Raw genomic sequence first — 19,763 nt, forward strand, 5'->3', positions numbered from 1 at the left:
TCCCCAAAGAAAACTTATTATTTCAGATTTTCCACTATTTTCCATCATCAACATTCCATATAAACTCAGAAGACTCGTGTAGGTTCACTGGTGGTTCTGGATAGTAAATAAAATGTCTATATTTGTGTTGTCGTCATGGCGACCCCTGGTTCCTATCACAACCACGGTAAAGACATCTGAACCATTTCATACCAAACCACTCTGAATCACTCTATTTACATCCCACACAGTAATTATGCAGGAATTTTGAAAATTTTTTGGGACTCCACTTCTGTAACCTAAGAACAGCTCAGCCAATTTGCACTGAAGTCCTTGTAGTTACTGAATAGTAACTTAGTATTAAATAAACCTGAGATTTACAGGGTTAATCTGGGTCTGGGCTTTATATGTTTGTGGCTGCAGCTTAAAGTTCTTCCAAAAAGACTCAAAAGTTTAACCAAAGAATGTGGTCGTCTGCAATAAACGAGCCAATCGTATTCATGACAACTCCTGCAGCACTGCTAAGAGCGAGTTTCTCCTCCAGAACTGAGAGAAATTCTGTCCTGCTGCCAAGAGTGAATACCAGAGTTACTGGGTCAAACACAGCCCAACGAGAAAAAGAGTGGAGGTTAAATACGATGAATTTTGCAATGTGTTTGTGTTTAATTTTGCAGAAAGAGGTTTGTTTCCAAAAAGGCCCATTTCACTCTCTTCAGAAGAGCCTGTGCTTGAATGTTTTATGACTTCTAGCCTCAACTTTAGAAGTTTGATTCGGATTTGGAGCAGCTTGAGTTCCGTCTCTCAGAGCCTTCACAAGAACCAGTGAAGAGAACTCTACACCGCAGAACTTTATGTGAAACTTAATACTGAGAAACACAGAGAAGGTGAAGTATTAAAGCTCAGTCTCAGACGGATCTGTAAGAACCGAAAGTCACAGCCATTTAAAACATGCTGAATAAAACCTGAAATGACTGCTGGAACTATTAATGATGCTTTTTAATCCCAGACGGCAACAAAAATGGTCATTCATGCATGATACAGTACGAGTACTATAGCATATGAAGCTGTATATGTACACTGCTAAAGTGGTCACACAGGGCAGGGGTCATGGTCTCTGGCCACTTTATCAGAAACCCCTCCACTTTGCTGGTGTACAAAAGAAACTGTAGCTCATTTGAAGATGCACAGTTTGTGTTAACCATCCCGCAGGCTTTCATCAGTGGTCAGTGTCCAAACATTGAGCTGTTCTTGGCAGATAGGCCACAATCTGTATCTGTACACCTATATAGTGGACATAAGTAGTATTTCCATAAAGTGGCCAGTGAGTAGAAGCACATGGTAAATGCTTCTAATAAAGTGGCCAGTGAGTGGAATTACAAGGGAGGTGTTTCTAATAAAGTGGCCAGTGAGTGGCATTACAAGGGAGGTGTTTCTAATAAAGTGGCCAGTTAGAGGAAGCACAAGGTGGGTGTTTCTATTAAAGTGGCCAGTGAAAGGAAGCACAAAGTGTGTGTTTCTAATAAAGTGGCCACTGAGTAGTAGCGCATGGTCACCTGTTGTTCGGCCTCCTGTTCTCTCTCTCCACTGAAACAGCAGGCCGTTCTCTGTACAGCATTGAGCAGAATCAGAAAGAAAAAGAACCCCATTAACTCTACACACTCACCACAGAACAGCACACGCTGACATCAGTGTTGGGGTTTTAATAAGGAGTAAAATATATTTTGCTATAATATGCTGTAATATGGTTAATAATGTGTTAATGTGATGTATAAACTCTCAGAATTTCTCTCTGTTACATCAAATACATCAGATTATCCCATTTTTGTAAAACAAACTGAACCAAGATCATACTGCCCATAAAAAGGTTCTCATTATTTTATAGTAATTCATGAGAAGCAGAGAAGATTATTTTGTGCATGAGACTTAAATGAGATTTGTGGGTAATTCAGCACATACAGTAACATTCTAACTTAAGTAGTTACTTTACCTTCTTCAAAGTAACTGTTCCAACACTGACTCCACCATACACTCACCACAGCACAGAGCAGCATGCTACTATAGCATAGCATGTGTATCAGGTCATGCTCAACCATATACCATGCATAATATGTCCATCCCATACTATAATACAAATTCTGTACTATTCCATGCCACACATGCATCCATATACCATCAACATGCCGTCATACTGAACCTGAATAAACATAATTCTGCTCAGGTCTAGGTCAGCCTTAAAGTCTAAGCCAGTCTTAGGTTCTAGCTGAGTGTTCAGGTCTAGATCAGTGTTTCCATATAATCACATATACTGGCATGAATGGATATACAGACACATATATATATATATATATATATATATATATACATATACTAGATAACTGTTCATTTCCTCTTCACGTCTAGATCAGATCTAGGTCAGTGCTCAGGTCGACATCAGTGTTCAGGTCTATGTCAGGTCTAGATCAGCCTTGAAAACTAGGTGAGTGTTTAGGTCAGTGTTCAGGTTGAGATCGACAGAGGTTTGGATCATGGTCTAGTAACTTAGAGTCATATTGGTCAGTGTTCAGGTTGAGATCAGAGTTCAGGTCTAGAACAGGTCTAGGTCAGTGTTCAGGTCGAGATGAGTGTTCAGGTGTAGAACCGGTGTAAATCAGTGTTCAGGTCTAGAACAGGTCTAGGTCAGGTCTAGATTTGTGTTCAGGTCTAGTTCAGGTCTAGCACAGTGTTCAGGTCTAGATCCGTGTTGAGGTCTAGAACAGGTCTAGGCCAGTGTTCCGGTCAGAGAAATGTTAATTGGATTAGAAACCTGCTCTCAGTTTGCTGATACTCTCTCTTTCCAGTAAGTGCAGAATCATGTTTTCCTGCTGTGACCTACAAAGTGAACATCGTGCCTGTGGGATCCGGCAGGTCTGAGCAGGTGAGGGTGTGTTATTCAGTGAAAAGTCTAACAGGGAACATGCGCAGGATCAGGACACAGGACAGACTACAGGTTCATCACTGTAAAACACTTCACCTCATGCACACCGGCAGCATATCTGCCATTGCCAACAGTACCTAACAATTACTTTGATTTTAACTGCATTTGATTTAATGCTAAATGATAAATAAACTCATATTTACACTTTAAAACAGCTCAGCTGAGACCAAGGCTGGGAGAAGAAAGCTGTATTTTTATTGCCAATATGAAGTAATTGCTACACCCCCCTGATCTGAGGACCGCAGTCCTGAAACAAATTCTTAATTCCAGGCGATACGTCTGAACCTTCTAGTCAACTGGGATCCTAGAAAAGAGATGAAAGTAAAAATTCCAACCAAGCTTTAATTCTGAGTAATGACAATGTGCCAGTGGTTCCCCGAGGTGTTCTGACACCTCGACGGAGAGCTGAGCTGAGTTGGCTGAATATTAATCCACTCAACGTTTAAAATGTTTAACTCACATTAGTGCTAGAACATTCTAGTCCTGTTATATCGTCCTATATGACTTCGGTACAATTTGCTCTTGATTTCTTTCTGTCATGTGGACATGAAGGTAAAACCTTAAAGGTAGGGCTGGGCGATATGGCCAAAAATCTTATCATGATAAAAACATTTCATCTCAGCTGATATCAATACATATCGCAATAAACTTCAAATCATTATTTCTTTCAAGTTTGAAGACTGATTTTTGCTGCTGAGGGGTCAGTTGCTGTTTTAAACTATCCTTTATGGTCAGAACAAAACACTCGCCAAACAGTGGAACATTTGTCTGCCATGGGACAGCAGGAGAAAGGTTCTGGTGAGCTGTTTTTACCAGCTGGAAAAGCAATTTTTGTAACCGTTATAATTTAAATAGAAAATGATTTTAGCTGTCTGGTGACTAGTGCTAGACTATGTCCTTACAAATGCTAAACAAGTGGCCAGCAACAGAGCTGAACTGTTTAGTTTCTCAACAACGTCAACTCAGTACGAACAGCGAACATTAGCTCAGTAGCCTCGGTAGGTCAGTGATGGGTCACACCGCCTCACTGCCGTCACTCCCACCACATTCATATCAGAGTATATCACAGTATTCAGGCAGCAGCTAGCGACGACTGGGGTTCTCTATTCTATCATAGCAGTTTGAGGGGTGAACCGCAATAAATCAACACCAGTCCTCCTTTTAGGTACGTTTAAACTGAAAGCGGAGCTTTTTTGTCTTGTTTGAACTACAGTAACATCAGTTCGCTGTGCTGTGTGAGTGACGGAGCGCTGCTTCAAGTTAGCCAGCTGCTAAAAACAGCTAGCCTGGGAAGATAGCGCTCTCCCGCTCTCCAATGCCTCACAGCTTCCTCAGTTTACTGTCGTTTAAATCAGGGCTGTAACTCATATGAACCACTTCTTTCTTTCACTCTTGTTGTTTGTGAATGCACTAACACTAAAATATGTCTGGGCGCTGTAGCAGTGCTGTAGTTGTGTGGAGCAGACGTGATTTAACGCTGCTAAAGCTTGTTAGGATGTAAGGAGAACAGATCGCCGGTCGCTCCACTCAAACAGGGAATGTATAACTCCATGTTTGAGACATTGCCGAAGTATATTTGACGACCCGTTTTACTCGTCGCCCCCTCCCTCTCTAATAATATTGAAAAACTTGGAAGTGCGCCCTCTCATGGCGACAGCAGAGTAGTGTCACAGTAGAAAACGCCACGTCTGTCACTAGAACGTGGAAGTGTGAGAATGCTCTATTATATCAAACATTTATCGAACATTTCTTATAGCTCTATCGAGGAAATTTATATTGCGATAATTATCGTTATGGTTTTATCGCCCAGCTCTACTTAAAGGCCAAAAGAAAAAGCAAAGAAAAGTCTCTTTTATCTGTGCTGTGATACTGTTATCTACTGTTATCATTGGCAATGGCGTAAACTCAAAACCGTTCCCAAAAGAAACACTAGATTAGGGTGCAGTAAACAGTGCCTGAAGGCAGAAAATCTGGACCTCAAGTTTGCAGAGATGACTATGAACAACACTGTGCAAAAGTCAGAGACCAGAGTCAGATATCAGTGAATAAAACGATCATTAAGAACAAGTTACTCATTTTCAGTGTCAGGAAAAAAGGCGAAAACATCGTCGCTGTCCAAAGAAACCATGTATCTCCATTTTTGATGATTTAGATTTTTCTAAATCATTTCAACACACCAGCTTTACACTGTGTGAAAATTTCACGATGAATGGACCAATAGAAATGCTCTAAAATCACCTGGGAAAAAAAAACTCTTTACATTGACTTACACTGATAGGTCAGAGTGTTTTTGCCTTCTCCTGAAAAGTTACTATTTTGGAGATACCTGTTTTTCTTTGGACAGCAACGATATATTTAACAGACAACTACACCGGTCAGGCATAACATTCTGACCACCTCCTTGTTTCTGCGCTCATTGTCCATTTTATCAGCTCCACTTACTATATAGGTGCACTTTGTAGTTCTACAGTTACAGACTGTAGTCCATCTGTTTCTCTGATACTTTGTTAGCCCCCTTTTACCCTGTTCTTCAGTGGTCAGGACCCCCATGGACCCTCACAGAGCAGGTACTATTTGGGTGGTGGATCATTCTCAGCACTGCAGCAACACTGACGTGGTGGTGGTGTGTTAGTGTGTGTTGTGCTGGTCTGAGTTGATCAGACACAGCACCGCTGCTAACCTTGACCCGAACTCAAAACCTAAACCCAAGCCTCACCTCAGAATCAACTGAGTTTCAACAGATAGTTTGTTACCAATTTGAACATCTGGAGATAATCTACAGGGGACTATAGTGGGCTATCCAAATAAAGTGAGACCGTGGACTGTCTTATCTATTCTCCTCAGAAATATCTCCTGAAAAAAATTGAACAACTTGTACTAAAAGGTCCGGAAATTCAATAAAGGCCTCTGACTTTTAATTAAGAACTTTCCTATCATATCTGTCCAAACTGCAGTCCCGCTCGCTCTTTCTCGCCTCACCTGTTTGGTTTCTTACCTTAAGTTTCTCGTATCTCTCTCCAAGGGCAGCCACCTGGTGGTCACGGTGTCGTCCCACCAGCTTGCACAGAGAGCAGATCAGCAGTTCGTCTGTCATGCAGTACATGTTGACCTTCTCTTCGGCGTGCTCAGGGCAGGCCAGGCCCCGCAGCCGCGAGTCCGGCAGCGGCTCGGTCAGCCGGTGACCCGTGAAGGGTTTCTTATTGGGGTGCGTGGCCCGCAGGCATTCCTCGCAGTAGGACACCTCGCAGGTGATGCAGGTTTTGACAGCATCCTGAGGAGGATCCTGATCGCAGAACTGGCACTGGACAGCCTCGCTCGCGCTCATGGTCGGAGCGTCGCTTATACCAAACGGCAAACTTTCACGCTCTCGGTCCCGGTTGCAGCGGCGGGTTTCGCTCGGGGAGTTTGGCCCACTCAGGGAGGCCTTCTGGAAGCGGTCGATGATGTTCTGCAGGGTCACGTTACGTTTGAGCCCCTCTAGGCCGCGCTGGCTGAGGGTGATGACATAGCGGCAGGTCGGGCACTGGAAGGCGGAGGCAGGATGCGAGGGCTCTGGCGATGAGGCGCAGTGAGTGATCAGGATGCGCTGGGCGCAGTTAAAGCACAGGCTGTGGGCGCAGGGCAGCAGCAGAGGGTCTTCAAACAGCTCCAGACAAATTGGGCAGGTCAGCTCCGACTCCAGTGTGTCCATCTTCAGACATGGGCAAGCGACGGTGACGTCAGCGAAACCCAGGGATGGTTCTGTGGGGGTAAAAGAAGGTTCCGTTACAGGCAAACAAACACAGGCCTGAACAATTCAGCGAAACATATGATTGCAATTGTTTTGACCAATATTGCAATTTAAATGCATTCTATCCATAAAAAAGCTATCCATTAAAACTGTAATATATAATGAACATAAGTTACCCACAAAGGCAGCCCACATAGGTGATCATAGAGTAGATACTAGGGCAAAATATCTTATTGCGATTATCGCGATTACAAAATGTGATTATTTTTTTAACTTTTTAACTTTTCCCTCTAAGGTCTGAGGGCATTTTCTTGATTTTTGCATATATTCTTAAACTCGCTTTAAACTTGCTTGCATACAACATTATACCCACATGTTACGTGTTAAAATCTCCAGAACAGTCTCAGCTCTCTCTCTATAATGAGGACCTTTTGACCTGGAGCTCTGTGTACAGAGATAATTCAGCTCTAAAGCTGAAAAACTGAAATCTGGTTTTAGAAATTCCTAATGTCGCTTGTGAAAACGCAGCTTTACTCATGTGGATGTACTGTTTTGGTGCTTAAAATGGGTTTCTATGTTCAAAAAAGTAGCGGAATGTATGAATAAAATAGTAGATAAATGTTCTCCTCATCGCTACTTTCCAAAACTGCTGCAGCAGCTTCAGCAGCTGTAAACTCTCTGTACGCCATTTCATGAGTCTCCGATGTGGACTGAATGAAGAATGAAGGGTTTCCGGCGTGATGGTCAGTCCTTAGTGATTTCCTGAGTGTCCGTTGGTCAGTTTCACACAGAATGCAGACGGACACACGAATCCACCAGTTCCACACGGTGAGAGGCAGATGACGTGTATCTCAGCCCCTCTTCATAGGCTCATAACTCCGGATGTGAGTCTCGTATGATCTCGAGATAAGATGGAATGGAAAGGGCGACTCTACAGATTCAGGAAGTGTTTGAACTGGATTTCTGAGCTGGATCATCACAAAGATATTAATAGAAACACAAAGAAAGGTCTAATTTGATGCACTGGTGTGTTTGTCGACCCCAGAGGGTTAAGCTCTGGGCATGTTTTTCTACCAAGAAGACCTGCACATTCATTTTTTCATGCTCGAATGCTGAAAGTAGTGTGCCAGACTACCCGTTCACAAAGATTAAAAAATATAAGATATAATTTAAACTGCAGGTCTTTGAAAATTGTGATTTTGACATAGAAACGATTAATCGTTCCACCCCAAACACACATATAGGCCACTACGGCAAGAGGTCAAACAAGGCAAAGCTTGTTAAGACACAAATAAAAATAAAGAGGTAACACTTGCACTGATCAGATTTTGACATTTATGAATCAGAGAAAAGGAATCAAAGCCTAATATTCTATAGACGGTGAACATTAAGAGCAAGAATAAGCATTTCCAAGTCGCGCATCATTACCCACACATGTTGTGACACAAGCAGGAAAGTAAACAACCTCACATCTCATCTATCCCCTTAATGAGTCCTCAGAAGAGTCTCTCACACCAGCAAAGCTTTCCTGGCCGTTCCGAACTCCTCTTATTTATAGCGTAACAGTAAAAACACACTTTACGAGGGTCAAGAAAGTTAGAAAAAATCTGCTTGGCAGTGACAGAGGATAAAAGTGTAACAGGTGGCAGGATTCTTATCGGCCAGTCAGGCAGAATAGTTTGGCTGGACACTAAGCCTCTGTTGCTAATGAGAAGGTTGCCACTGCTGAAGTAGCCAGGCCATGTCCGTCACGCTCAGCCGGGCGAACTCCCCGCCTCCTCTCGTTAAAGTGTGAAAAGAAGTTAAAGCTCATTACGCAGAGCTGAGCTTTGACACTGGGCGGGGACAGACACTGTAAGTGCTTCTGCCACAGTGGACGAGCAGTTGCTCCTCGAGTCCATTGAACTCCTCCAATTGTTCCAGCCACTGAAAGGTTCTCTGAGCATGAAGAGACAAGCAGCGATTGTTCCTGGGCTGTGTGCAGGTGAGCCTGCAGACACTGATGAATTTAAATGGACGATCAGTGGACGGGGCTTAAACTGACCTTCTGAGATTGTATCACTGCCACAAAACTGATTTTTATCAGATCTAATGAGATTTAGCCCCAGTCCCATTTCTTATTTTTACCCCTTGTTTTCGAGTGTTGCCCCTTGGAACTGAGTTACAGGGTAGTGGCTGAGATCTTCCCTCTGAAATGGGACCCTCAAATAAAAAGAGCATCACTTCATTAACAGCTACCAGCGCTGCTCTGTAGGAGACCCTGCCAGTCTGCAGTGACAGCAGAGGAGGGTAAAGTTCAGCTCCTCACTGCTGGGCTTTAGTTACATTTAGGACATCATATGCCTTCAAAGAGGGGGGCAATTATTTATTATCACCCACCCCTAATTCTTCAGTGATATGAAGCTGAAGTCAGATATTCTCCAGATTCTCATTCGAATTTTCCCGTTCCACCTTAAATGCAGTTCTGATGCCTGAAGAGCCAGAATGTAACTGCTGCTCCATTTAAGGTGGAACGGGAAATTTAGCTACTGAGACGTCAGCAATACTAGGGATTTTTTATGCTTGATATAAAGAAAAGGACCAAAATACACTGAAACAACATCAAACTAAGACAATACAGTGGTTATTGTAATTTTTAATAGAGAAAATTCTCACATTTGTGGGTTTCTTTGGTCTCTTGTTCTCCATCTTGCTGGTTTTTCTTTTTTTCTCATATCACTCTGTTTGGGGTCTCTGAAAAAGGGTCATGTAGTCCCAACACTTCACCCCCCCCATCCAACAAGAATCAGGACACCCTACCCCTAGACGAGAACACACAAAACAGAGGGGTAGGGCTGAGTGGTAGGGGCGAGGGGTGAAATGGGATTGGGCCTTTAACTGCCTGCAACTTCTGCAAGACTTAAAGAGTGACACAAATTGTAATTGGGCCAATCACAATTATTATGTAATTATTAATTGCACATTTTAATAGGCTACACTGTTAGAAATAAAGATCCTGCCCAGGTACATTTTTCATCCATCAAGGTACAAACAGTGTAAATGTTCCCTCAAAGCTCCAACAGTGGTTTTAAGGTCTGATTGTGAACCTTAAATAAGTGTTTCCAGGTGAAAAGTTCGTATTTGTACCTTTTCATAACCGAATGTTTTAAACAGAACAGTAAAATAAAAGCCTGGAGACGAGACGGGGTGTGTGGAGTCAGTACAGCTTAGAACATATCATTTCAGTGGATTATGGTTCAGTTATGTTCCCTGACTAAAGGTACTGAGATGGAGCCTTGAGGGAACCACCCCAGTGACAGGAGGGGAACTGACCCAGAGACAGTTTAGGACCTTTATTTCTGAGTGTATGAGCTGCGTTTATTACAGTTTGCGTCTACATGGCTGCTGGCGGAGCTTCTAGCCTATGAGGATTAAGCTCTGTCTCTCAGCCTGTGCAGCTGATGAGCAGCTGTGGCACCTGGCTCTGAAAACCGCAGCTGTCTCACTCTCGCGAGATTATAACGACGTATGACATTGTGAAGCGCCAGTGGTGCCGACCCAAGTTGGCGTGCAGCCAGGCAGTCAAACACGGCTTAGAAGTTACAAGCATAATGTTACAGCACATCTGTCTCCTTATCTGACACAGCGTTACAGCACATCTGTCTCCTTATCTGACACAGCGTTACAGCACATCTGTCTCCTTATCTGACGTAACATTACAGCACATCTGTCTCCTTATCTGACACAGCGTTACAGCACATCTGTCTCCTTATCTGACACAGCGTTACAGCACATCTGTCTCTTTATCTGATTCAACAGCACATCTGTCTCCTCATCTGACAAAACAGCACATCTGTCTCCTTAATTGACACATTACAGCACATCTGTTTCCTCATCTGACATAACATTACAGCACATCTGTCTCATCTGACACAGCGTTACAGCACATCTGTCTCCTTATCTGACGTAACGTTACAACACATCTGTCTCATCTGACACAACGTTACAGCACATCTGTCTTCTTATTTGACATTACAGCACATCTGTTTTCTTATCTAACATTACAGCACATCTGTCTACTTATCTGACACGTTACAGCACATCTGTCTTCTTATCGGACATTACAACACATCTGTTTTCTTATCTGACACAACATTACAGCACATCTGTCCCCTTATCTGACATTACAGCACATCTGTCTACTTATCTGACACAACGTTACAGCACATCTGTCCCCTTATCGAACATTACAGCACATCTGTCCCCTTATCTGACATTACAGCACATCTGTCTACTTATCTGACACAACGTTACAGCACATCTGTCCCCTTATCGAACATTACAGCACATCTGTCCCCTTATCTGACATTACAGCACATCTGTCCCCTTATCTGACATTACAGCACATCTGTCTACTTATCTGACACAACGTTACAGCACATCTGTCCCCTTATCGAACATTACAGCACATCTGTCCCCTTATCTGACATTACAGCACATCTGTCTACTTATCGAACATTACAGCACATCTGTCTCCTTATCTGACATTACAGCACATCTGTCCCCTTATCTGACATTACAGCACATCTGTCTTCGGCACATTTTAAGTTCCACCTTAAACGGTGCTGCAGTTGCACTCTGGCACTGGCTCATCATTAAGGTAACTTGAATAAGACGCTGGGGAACGCAAAGCCGACTTCAGCCGCATTGCAAAGGAATTAGAAAATTCAAAGAATTATGACAACAAGAACTATGAGAATTACGACTGCAATAAAGATTTTCCCAGTACATCATTCCGAGTTTCTCGTCGCCCCTCAATACGTGAAACAGGCCGATGGCGAGAGGTGTTAACATTAGTCTTTATCTCTTCATCATCAGCTCTGGCGCCGTCTCGTTTAAATTAAGTGGACTCCATTGACTCCAGTCGAGAGTCGCAGTCGACTCCAGAAACAGAGTTTAGCATCACTACAGTGCAGCATGTCATCACTGTAAACACGTTACAGTATGAGTGCTGTAAATGTTATAACTACAGTAACGACCTGCCAGTAAGTTACTGTAAATTTACAGAGTAGTTTTGTGCAGCGCAGTGATAAAGACCACAGAGGAGTCCATAAAGACTAGACTAGAAAGGTGAGAGTTATGAGCCCTTTCAAAGTTCTGTACAGTTGGCTGAGCCACACATGCGCTGAGTACCCACCGATGGATTTCGCCTCGCTTTGAGCCTCACAGCCATTTCAACCAGCAGGAGCCTCTGACCCGATTCACCAAAGTCTGCCTTTTCTTTTTCTTTCTTTCCTTTTTTTACAGAAAAGCGTCTGTGCGCTGGCAGGCGATCCAGATGGTGCAGTTCTCCATGTCGCCTAATCCAGAGTCTCTGCTCTCACTGCAAAACCGTACAAACTGAGAGAGCGAGAGAGCGAGAGCGAGAGCGAGAGAGTGAGAGAGAGAGACAGAGATACTACGAGAGGGAGCGAGCACAACAGGAAAAGCTGCTCCCGATAATTCCAGGAAAGCCAACTCCACCTAGGAGAAGTGTGACTGAGCGAGAGACACACGCAGAGAGAGAGAGAGAGAGAGAGAGAGATAGTGGGTGAGAGCCAGTTGCCCTAAGCTGTGGGTCACTGTCCTGCACTGTCTCTGTGGGGCTGGATCAGTTTCTCTCTCCGCTCTCAAGTCCGACTCGTCCAACAAAGCGTCCTTTCTGCGTTCGCTCCTCAGGGACTAAAACGGAGACCAGCTGACGAAACTCTGCCAACGTGACGGCCCAGAAAGGCGAAGAGATCCAGCCCTGGCACAGCGAGCTGCCCAAAAACTCCCTCACCGGCTCGAAACTGGGACGTTAAGATACGTCAACGTCAGCTGGAACACACGCCGGCTTCGTTAGCGTCCATATGGGAGTGCATAGAACATGCTGATATGGGAAACCTGATAGTTTTCTGCCGATACTTAAACAGTCATAGAATGCAGGAACTGTATTAGTGAATCAGTGCTGCAGAGGAGCACAGCACTTTTCATCAGATTGGGATGAATAACATGCAAACAGTTTAGCGCATCAACCCTCTACTGCACAGTGTTTATCGCAATTTTACTAAAAAGCAGTAACATGAAATCTGTGGTTTCCCATTTCATTGTGGAAAAAGGGTCTTTTACTTTGAAAGGACAAATAATTATGACATCACATGACCAGGAATTCTTAATATGATGTTGTTTTTACCATAAATACCGACTGAAATTGTATTAATTTCCATTTGTAAATATTTGGTAGTACATTTCACTGAGCATAAGTTGGATTTGTTTGGTCTTGTTTTCAATAAAACCATTGAAAACAGAACAAACAGTCCAGTTTAACTGGATTAAGTGCAGGACAGGATGCACAATGTTGAATAAAAATCATTCAGAGTTTTTGATTTTGATTTTTAAATGTGGCACTACTGGTTAATTGTGTCTGTGTCGTCAAGTATCATGATACAATATTTATGCCAAATCGTCCACCCCCAGCATTAGGAAACAGAGACATTTGAAGCGTGTAAGACATTCGAGAGCCTGGCTCTAGTTAAGAAAATAAGTTGTCAGCCCCTCAGTTTAAACAGAACCAGGTTTTTACTTCATCAGTGCACTCGGTGCTCCATGTGAGCAGCATTACAGTCAAAGATTATTCCATTAACAGCAGAAGGGTTTTCGTGACGTGGCGCAGTGATACAGAATTCAGTTGTGAGGCAGTCATAGGCGTACGTATATAGAGTACTGTACACCGGCTTTGAACACAACTCAGCCAATCAGATTTCAGGACCAGAACTATCCATATTAAAACACAAAACATATAATACTATCAACAGGAATAACAATGGGAAAAGTGAACATGTTGGCTTGACAAAGTCATTGCTATGGCATTTCAAGTGGTTGCTAAGGTGTTGCTTGGCCATTGCTATCGTATTTCAGGTGGTTGCTAAGGTGTTGCTTGGCCATTGCTATAGTATTTTAGGTGGTTTCTCAGGTGTTGCTGGGCCATTACTATGGTAATCTAGGTGGTTGCTGAGGTGTGAGAGGCCGTTGCTACAGTATCTCAGGTTGCTATGGTGTTGCTTTTAATAACCGTTCTTCAGGAATCAACAAACAGTAAAGCACAATAAAGTGCAGTAAAGAAGTGCAGAAGACAATTTCAGGACAATTTAGTGCTTCTACCTTTTTGTTATTACTGGCTATAATTACACAAAACAACAATCTATTTTCAAATTTCAAACTAAAATTGACAGCTAGATAATAATTGATATCTAACAGCTATTTTGCACTCACTTTCTACAACAGCCATCCCACAGCTCTCAAAATGATCTCTCAGAAGTGGGCGGGCCATGGACCCCAATTTGCACCAGTGCATATTACATACAGCGCATTATATTCTGTCAACAACACAGAAAGGTGGCGACTCCAGCACAGCAGATTAAACAATGATGTAAGGTAATGAAAGTAAACAGGAAGAATGAACCCGACCCGAGCCCGACACATATTTGGAAAATGACGTCCAAACCCCAGACAGGTTTAAACAGATGTTTCAGGCTTTACTGATCGCACCCATTCAGCTCCAGTGAACACTTTTAAGGTCACATAATGATCATTAGAGCAATAATTCTACATATGGGACCTTTTCAGGCTCATATACTCTTTAGGCTTTATGTAAAGATCAGTCCTGTACTCATGGCTCTCAGTGCTAACTGTGGAAAAGCCAGTGTGACTCCAGTTAGTGCTGACGCCATTTGAAACTGGCACTGCTTATCGATGTGTCCTGGCATGCCTGCAGGCCCCATTCGCTCTGCCGGCCCTCAACTCAAAACACCGAGGCTGAACAAACTAGGCTGTGAACTGGGGTCTATACTGGCTCCCATTCCCTGGGGCACAGCTGGAGTGAACTGACCAAAACTGACCACTGTAGGGATTATTTTGCTCTGGATTATGAGGTGACAGTAGAAAGAAAAGGCTGTGTCCACACTTTGATTCAGATCTAGCTACAGCACTTTATGACCCCCTGTATAATTTTACATAAAAAACAGACTTGATTCAGAAACATGCTACTCTCACGTCTTCATTTCTGCGATTTCACCAATATTTCAAACTGTCCACATAATTAAATGGTTAAGATGGAAACAAAGTCAAAGTCAGAATTGTTCACAGTGGTGGTGATAGGAACCAGACGTCCACCTCTAAAAGCTCCCTCACAGAAAGTTCCTACATGAAATGGTCATGAATTCACTGCCTGATGACTGAGACACTGTTTTATGATAGTTTTGAGAACTTAAACTCCATTCATGGTGGAGGGATACATGCAGGGCTCTGTGAGGCAAAATAGTCCTCAAAGGAAACTTATTATTTCAGATTTTCCATCATCAACATTCCATATAAACTCAGAAGACTCGTGTGATTCACTGGTGGTTCTGGATAGTAAATAAAATGTCTATATCTGTGTTGTAGTCATGGCGACCCCTGGTTCCTATCACCACCACTGTAAAGAAAAAGATCTCAACCACTGAATTATGCTGACATTTTGAAAAAATGGTGGAATTTCCCTTTATCTGTTACTGTTATGCACACAAACACTACAAAGAGCCTTTAATATTTCTTATTTGATCAAAATCGTCTATCCGTAATCGTGCTTTGCTGTATCTGTGACCAGTCGCTGACCCTTTCAGTCACAGTGAAGCCCTGCGGCGCTGCTGGCCCCCATTTTCAGCCTCATTTGATTTTGGGTCTCGAACTGCAGCGCTGATTAAAAGCTGCAGTTGATCTCCTAAACCTCCATTCAGACACATCCCTGTGATTACATGCACCGGCCTGATCCTGGCCCAGTTTTCCACACTCAGCCAGGCACGGCTCGTCCAGAGTAGTGCGTTTTTTGCGACCTGTCAGTGATCAGGGTGACCTCAGTGTATTAACTGTACCAACAGCTGCTGCTCGTTTGGCCCAAATGTGGGGTATTTTTATATAATTCCATGCAGTGCAGCCTACTAGTAGTTTAATTTGTTCTTTGGAAGGAAAATAATCTCTCCACTTTCATCTGAATGGCAATAACTCTGACTAGAACATCCCAAAATGGACTTTTTAGTGAGCTTTTAAAACCTGCTTTACTGCCAGAAGTGCCTCTTTAAAACTGCCTCCTTGCAGAGCTTCCTTCTCCAAAGCTGTGTAGATTTCCTCCATTACAAACACATGTTGTTCAAAACACCACTGTCCAGAACCTGAACCCAGAGAAAAGGGTGAATAAAGAAGTCAAGCTGTGAGGAACCCCAAATACCTGCTGTACGTTCGGCTGGGACAATGGTAAAAGAATGCAATGTGAAAAAACAGTGACCTCTTGTGGTAGATATTTGCCAATAAGCTGGCCACATTATTAGAAACACCAACCTTGTGCTTCCACTCACTGGCCACATTATTAGAAACACCAACCTTGTGCTTCCACTCACTGGCCACTTTATTAGAAACACCAACTTTGTGCTTCCACTCACAGGCCACTTTATTAGAAACACCAACTTTGTGCTTCCACTCACTGGCCACTTTATTAGAAACACCTACCTTGTGCTTCCACTCACTGGCCACTTTATTAGAAACATCTACCTTGTGCTTCCACTCACTGGCCACTTTATTAGAAACACCTACCTTGTGCTTCCACTCACTGGCCGCTTTATTAGAAACACCAACTTTGTGCTTCCACTCACTGGCCACTTTATTAGAAACACCTACCCTGTCCTTCCACTCACAGTGGCCACTTTATTAGAAACACCTCCCTTGTGAGTCCACTCACTGGCCACTTTATTAGAAACACCCACCTTGTGCTTCTGGTCACTTTATTAGAAACACCTACTCTGTGCTTCTGGCCACTTTATTAGAAACACCTACCTTGTCCTTCCACTCACAGTGGCCACTTTATTAGAAACACCCACCTTGTGCTTCACTCACTGGCCACTTTATTAGAAACACCAACACTGTGCTTCCACTAACTGGCCCTTTATTAGAAACACCTACCTTGTGCTTCCACTCACTGGCCACTTTATTAGAAACACCAACCTTATGCTTCCACTCACTGGACACTTTATTAAAAACACCTACCTTGTGATTCCACTCACTGGCCACTTTATTAGAAACACCCACCTTGTGCTTCTGGTCACTTTATTAGAAACACCTACTCTGTGCTTCTGGCCGCTTTATTAGAAACACCAACATTGTGCTTCCACTAACTGGCCACTTTATTAGAAACACCTACATTGTGCTTCCATTCACTGGCCACTTTATTAGAAACACATACCTTGTCCTTCCACTCACAGTGGCCACTTTATTAGAAACACCTCCCTTGTGATTCCACTCACTGGCCACTTTATTAGAAACACCCACCTTGTGTTTCTGGTCACTTTATTAGAAACACTTAGTGGCCACTTTATTAAAAACACCCACCCTGTGCTTCAACTCAGTGGCCACTTTATTAGAAACACCCACCTTACAGCTCCACAATGTAGGTGTACAGTTCAACAGCTCTACAGTCCAGACTGTAGTCCAGCCTCCCTCTACCCCATGAGTCATTGGTCAGTTTCTGGCCAATGTGGAACTGAACTGAACTAAACAGTGAGATACTGTAGTGGGGGATCAGTTTAAGCGAGAACATCTGAAATCAATATCTGAAATCCGTTTAGCGCGTTTCGGTGCCACGGCTTCAGTGGAACTAACAGAGTAGGAGGGATGTGGAACATGCTGTGTCCAAAAGTACGGCAGAAAAAATGAACATGAGGTCATATCAGGCAGCTTGGATAAGAATTTCTGACCACAGCACAGCTTCCAACTCGAATTTTCCGTTCCACCTTAAATGGTGCAGCAGTTACATTCTGAGGCCTGGGGCGCCAGAATGCAACTGCTGCACCATTTAAGGTGGAACGGAAAATTCGAACAGGAAGATAACTTCAGCTTCGTGTTACCTTCAGCAGCCCCCTGCCTCACTGACATTTACTCAGAATGGTTCTGTCGAGGTGTTGCTGCGGTTCTAAGCCCAAAAGCACCCAGCAGAACACTGATCCACAGTACCGAACAGTCTGAGAGCTTAAAGCCTGCCTCAACAGGTGGGATAAAGCCTGTCTTACCTGCAGCATGGTGCGTTCCACTGTCCTAAACCAGCTAAACTCCTGCTGGGAAAAATCCTCTACAGCCGCCCTCATCAAAGGTTCTCCTGGTTCTCCTGGTGTCTTGTTTGTTTATCCGAGTTTCAGCGGTTTCAAGCCTTCGGGCTGCTTTTCCAGTCAGCGTTGAGGCCAAACTCGTCTCTCCTGTCAGTGAGAGAGGAGCCCGGGCAGCAGGAGGGGCGGGGCTTGTACGGTCACAGCCAGTCAGAGAGGGGAAGCGGACTGAGTGGGCGTGCCTTGGGTTTTCTCTCAAAGCCTGATGAGCTACTCTGCATTTTAGAGGAGCGGTTAAAGGGGAATTCCAGCGAATTTTCAAAATTTGTACATAATTTAATGCTTGAGATGTAAAAAAGTAATTCAGATTGTTTTGATATGTAAACGTAATTGTAGAGAAAAAATGGTAGAAAAATGACATTTCTTTGCAGGGGTGATGATAAGAACAAGGGGCTAAAACACAAATACAGATATTTACTATCCAAAACCACCAGTGAAGCTACACGTGTCTTCTGGGTTTGTATATGTAATGCTGATGATGATAAAATAGTGGAAAATGAGAAAAAAAAGGTTTTCTTTAGGGAATGTTTTGCTTTAATGATCTTCAAATGTGTTTGATACTATTTTTACTACATCCAATATTCTGTATGTGCGTTAGAAATACATTTTAGGCCAAAAGCTTTTCATAAAACTATCATAAAACAACGTCTCAAATACCACGCAGTATACTTACAACCATTTCACATGATATGTTTCTGTGAGCCAGCTTTTAGAGACACATGCCTGGTTCCTACAGAATGGAGCATTTCACACCAAACAGAAAATGAAGAAAATTTTAATTATGGGTGGAATTCCCCTTTAAGGAAAAATCTAAATCAGACAGTTTTCCCCCATTTACCCCAAGTGTAGTCGATCCACCAAGACATAGTCGGACTACGAAGCCTCTTTAGCTTTAGCACTGGAGCTAAGAGGCTAGCAAGTAAGCTTATACCCCAGTGATTAGCATCACGCTAACTGAGAACCTGAATCAGCCTCAAACCGTGAGGAATTGTTCATTTAGTCACTGATAGAGTTGATTTCCTACACTTTGACATATTGATATATAAACATGAACTAAAGTAGACAGAATTCAGGCTTCAGGACGACTGCTACTGTTATTGTTATGGTAACATACTTTGGCCTGTTCAATGCTAACCAGAAACACATGTCTTGGCTGATCAGCTGTATTTGGGGTGGGGTGGGTTCTGTAAGATTAATTTTTTGCAGAGCTATTGCTTTAATAGAATATACACCCCACATTGAAGGACATGAAGACAGAGTTTTCCATGATAAACATCTTCTTCTGGAGCTGCAAGGCTGAAGTTCCCAACAAGCACCAGAATAGTCACCATTTTCTATAAATACGTCCCCCAAAACTTTTCTTAAAAGCACTTAAACCACATCCAGCTCTTCCATAAGGTGGCACAGACTTGTAGATGTGGTTTAAGACGTAGTACTAGAGAACTTGTATAGAGAAGAATTCCCACTCTGTAATGTCTTCCGGGTTTCTCAAACACTAGAGGGCGCTCCTGAGCGAGTCCAAAATGAATGGGTTCATATGGAGCATTTGAGAAAATCATAGTTTATAAATGCTGAAACATTTTTAATGTAAAAGAATTCCTTCATTTACTGAACAGCATAAAACATTTTAACACCGCTGTTATATTTTTAAGAGCTTTTAAACTCGAGCTATAGGAGTTTAAAACGGGGCCTCATGTATGTCCATGACGTCTGTGAGCGCGAACAGCCAATGAGCTGCTCCGCTCGCCAACCTATCAGCACTCAGTAGCAGTAATGTCAACGTCTTGCTGCCCAAAACCCATTCGCTGTAGAAAAAAGGAAAAATACGGGTGAGTTTTCTTTGTTTTTTTAATGAAATACATATTTCTACTGTCTAAAATTAGAGGAAAGTTCT

At 43.0% G+C, this 19,763-nt stretch overlaps 1 protein-coding gene across 1 annotated transcript in view; it reads right to left on the minus strand.

The window, feature by feature from the left end:
• mid1 (midline 1) overlaps positions 1-19,763 on the minus strand; it is a 61,572-nt gene that overhangs the window by 26,542 nt on the left and 15,267 nt on the right. Inside the window, exon 2 of the mRNA XM_036575466.1 lies at positions 5,949-6,694. Within this exon, the coding sequence (XP_036431359.1) occupies positions 5,949-6,694 (746 nt within the window). The remainder of the gene's footprint in view (positions 1-5,948; positions 6,695-19,763) is intronic.

This window comes from Colossoma macropomum, unplaced genomic scaffold (assembly GCF_904425465.1).
Source record: "Colossoma macropomum unplaced genomic scaffold, Colossoma_macropomum, whole genome shotgun sequence".
Taxonomy (NCBI): Eukaryota; Metazoa; Chordata; class Actinopteri; order Characiformes; family Serrasalmidae; genus Colossoma; species Colossoma macropomum.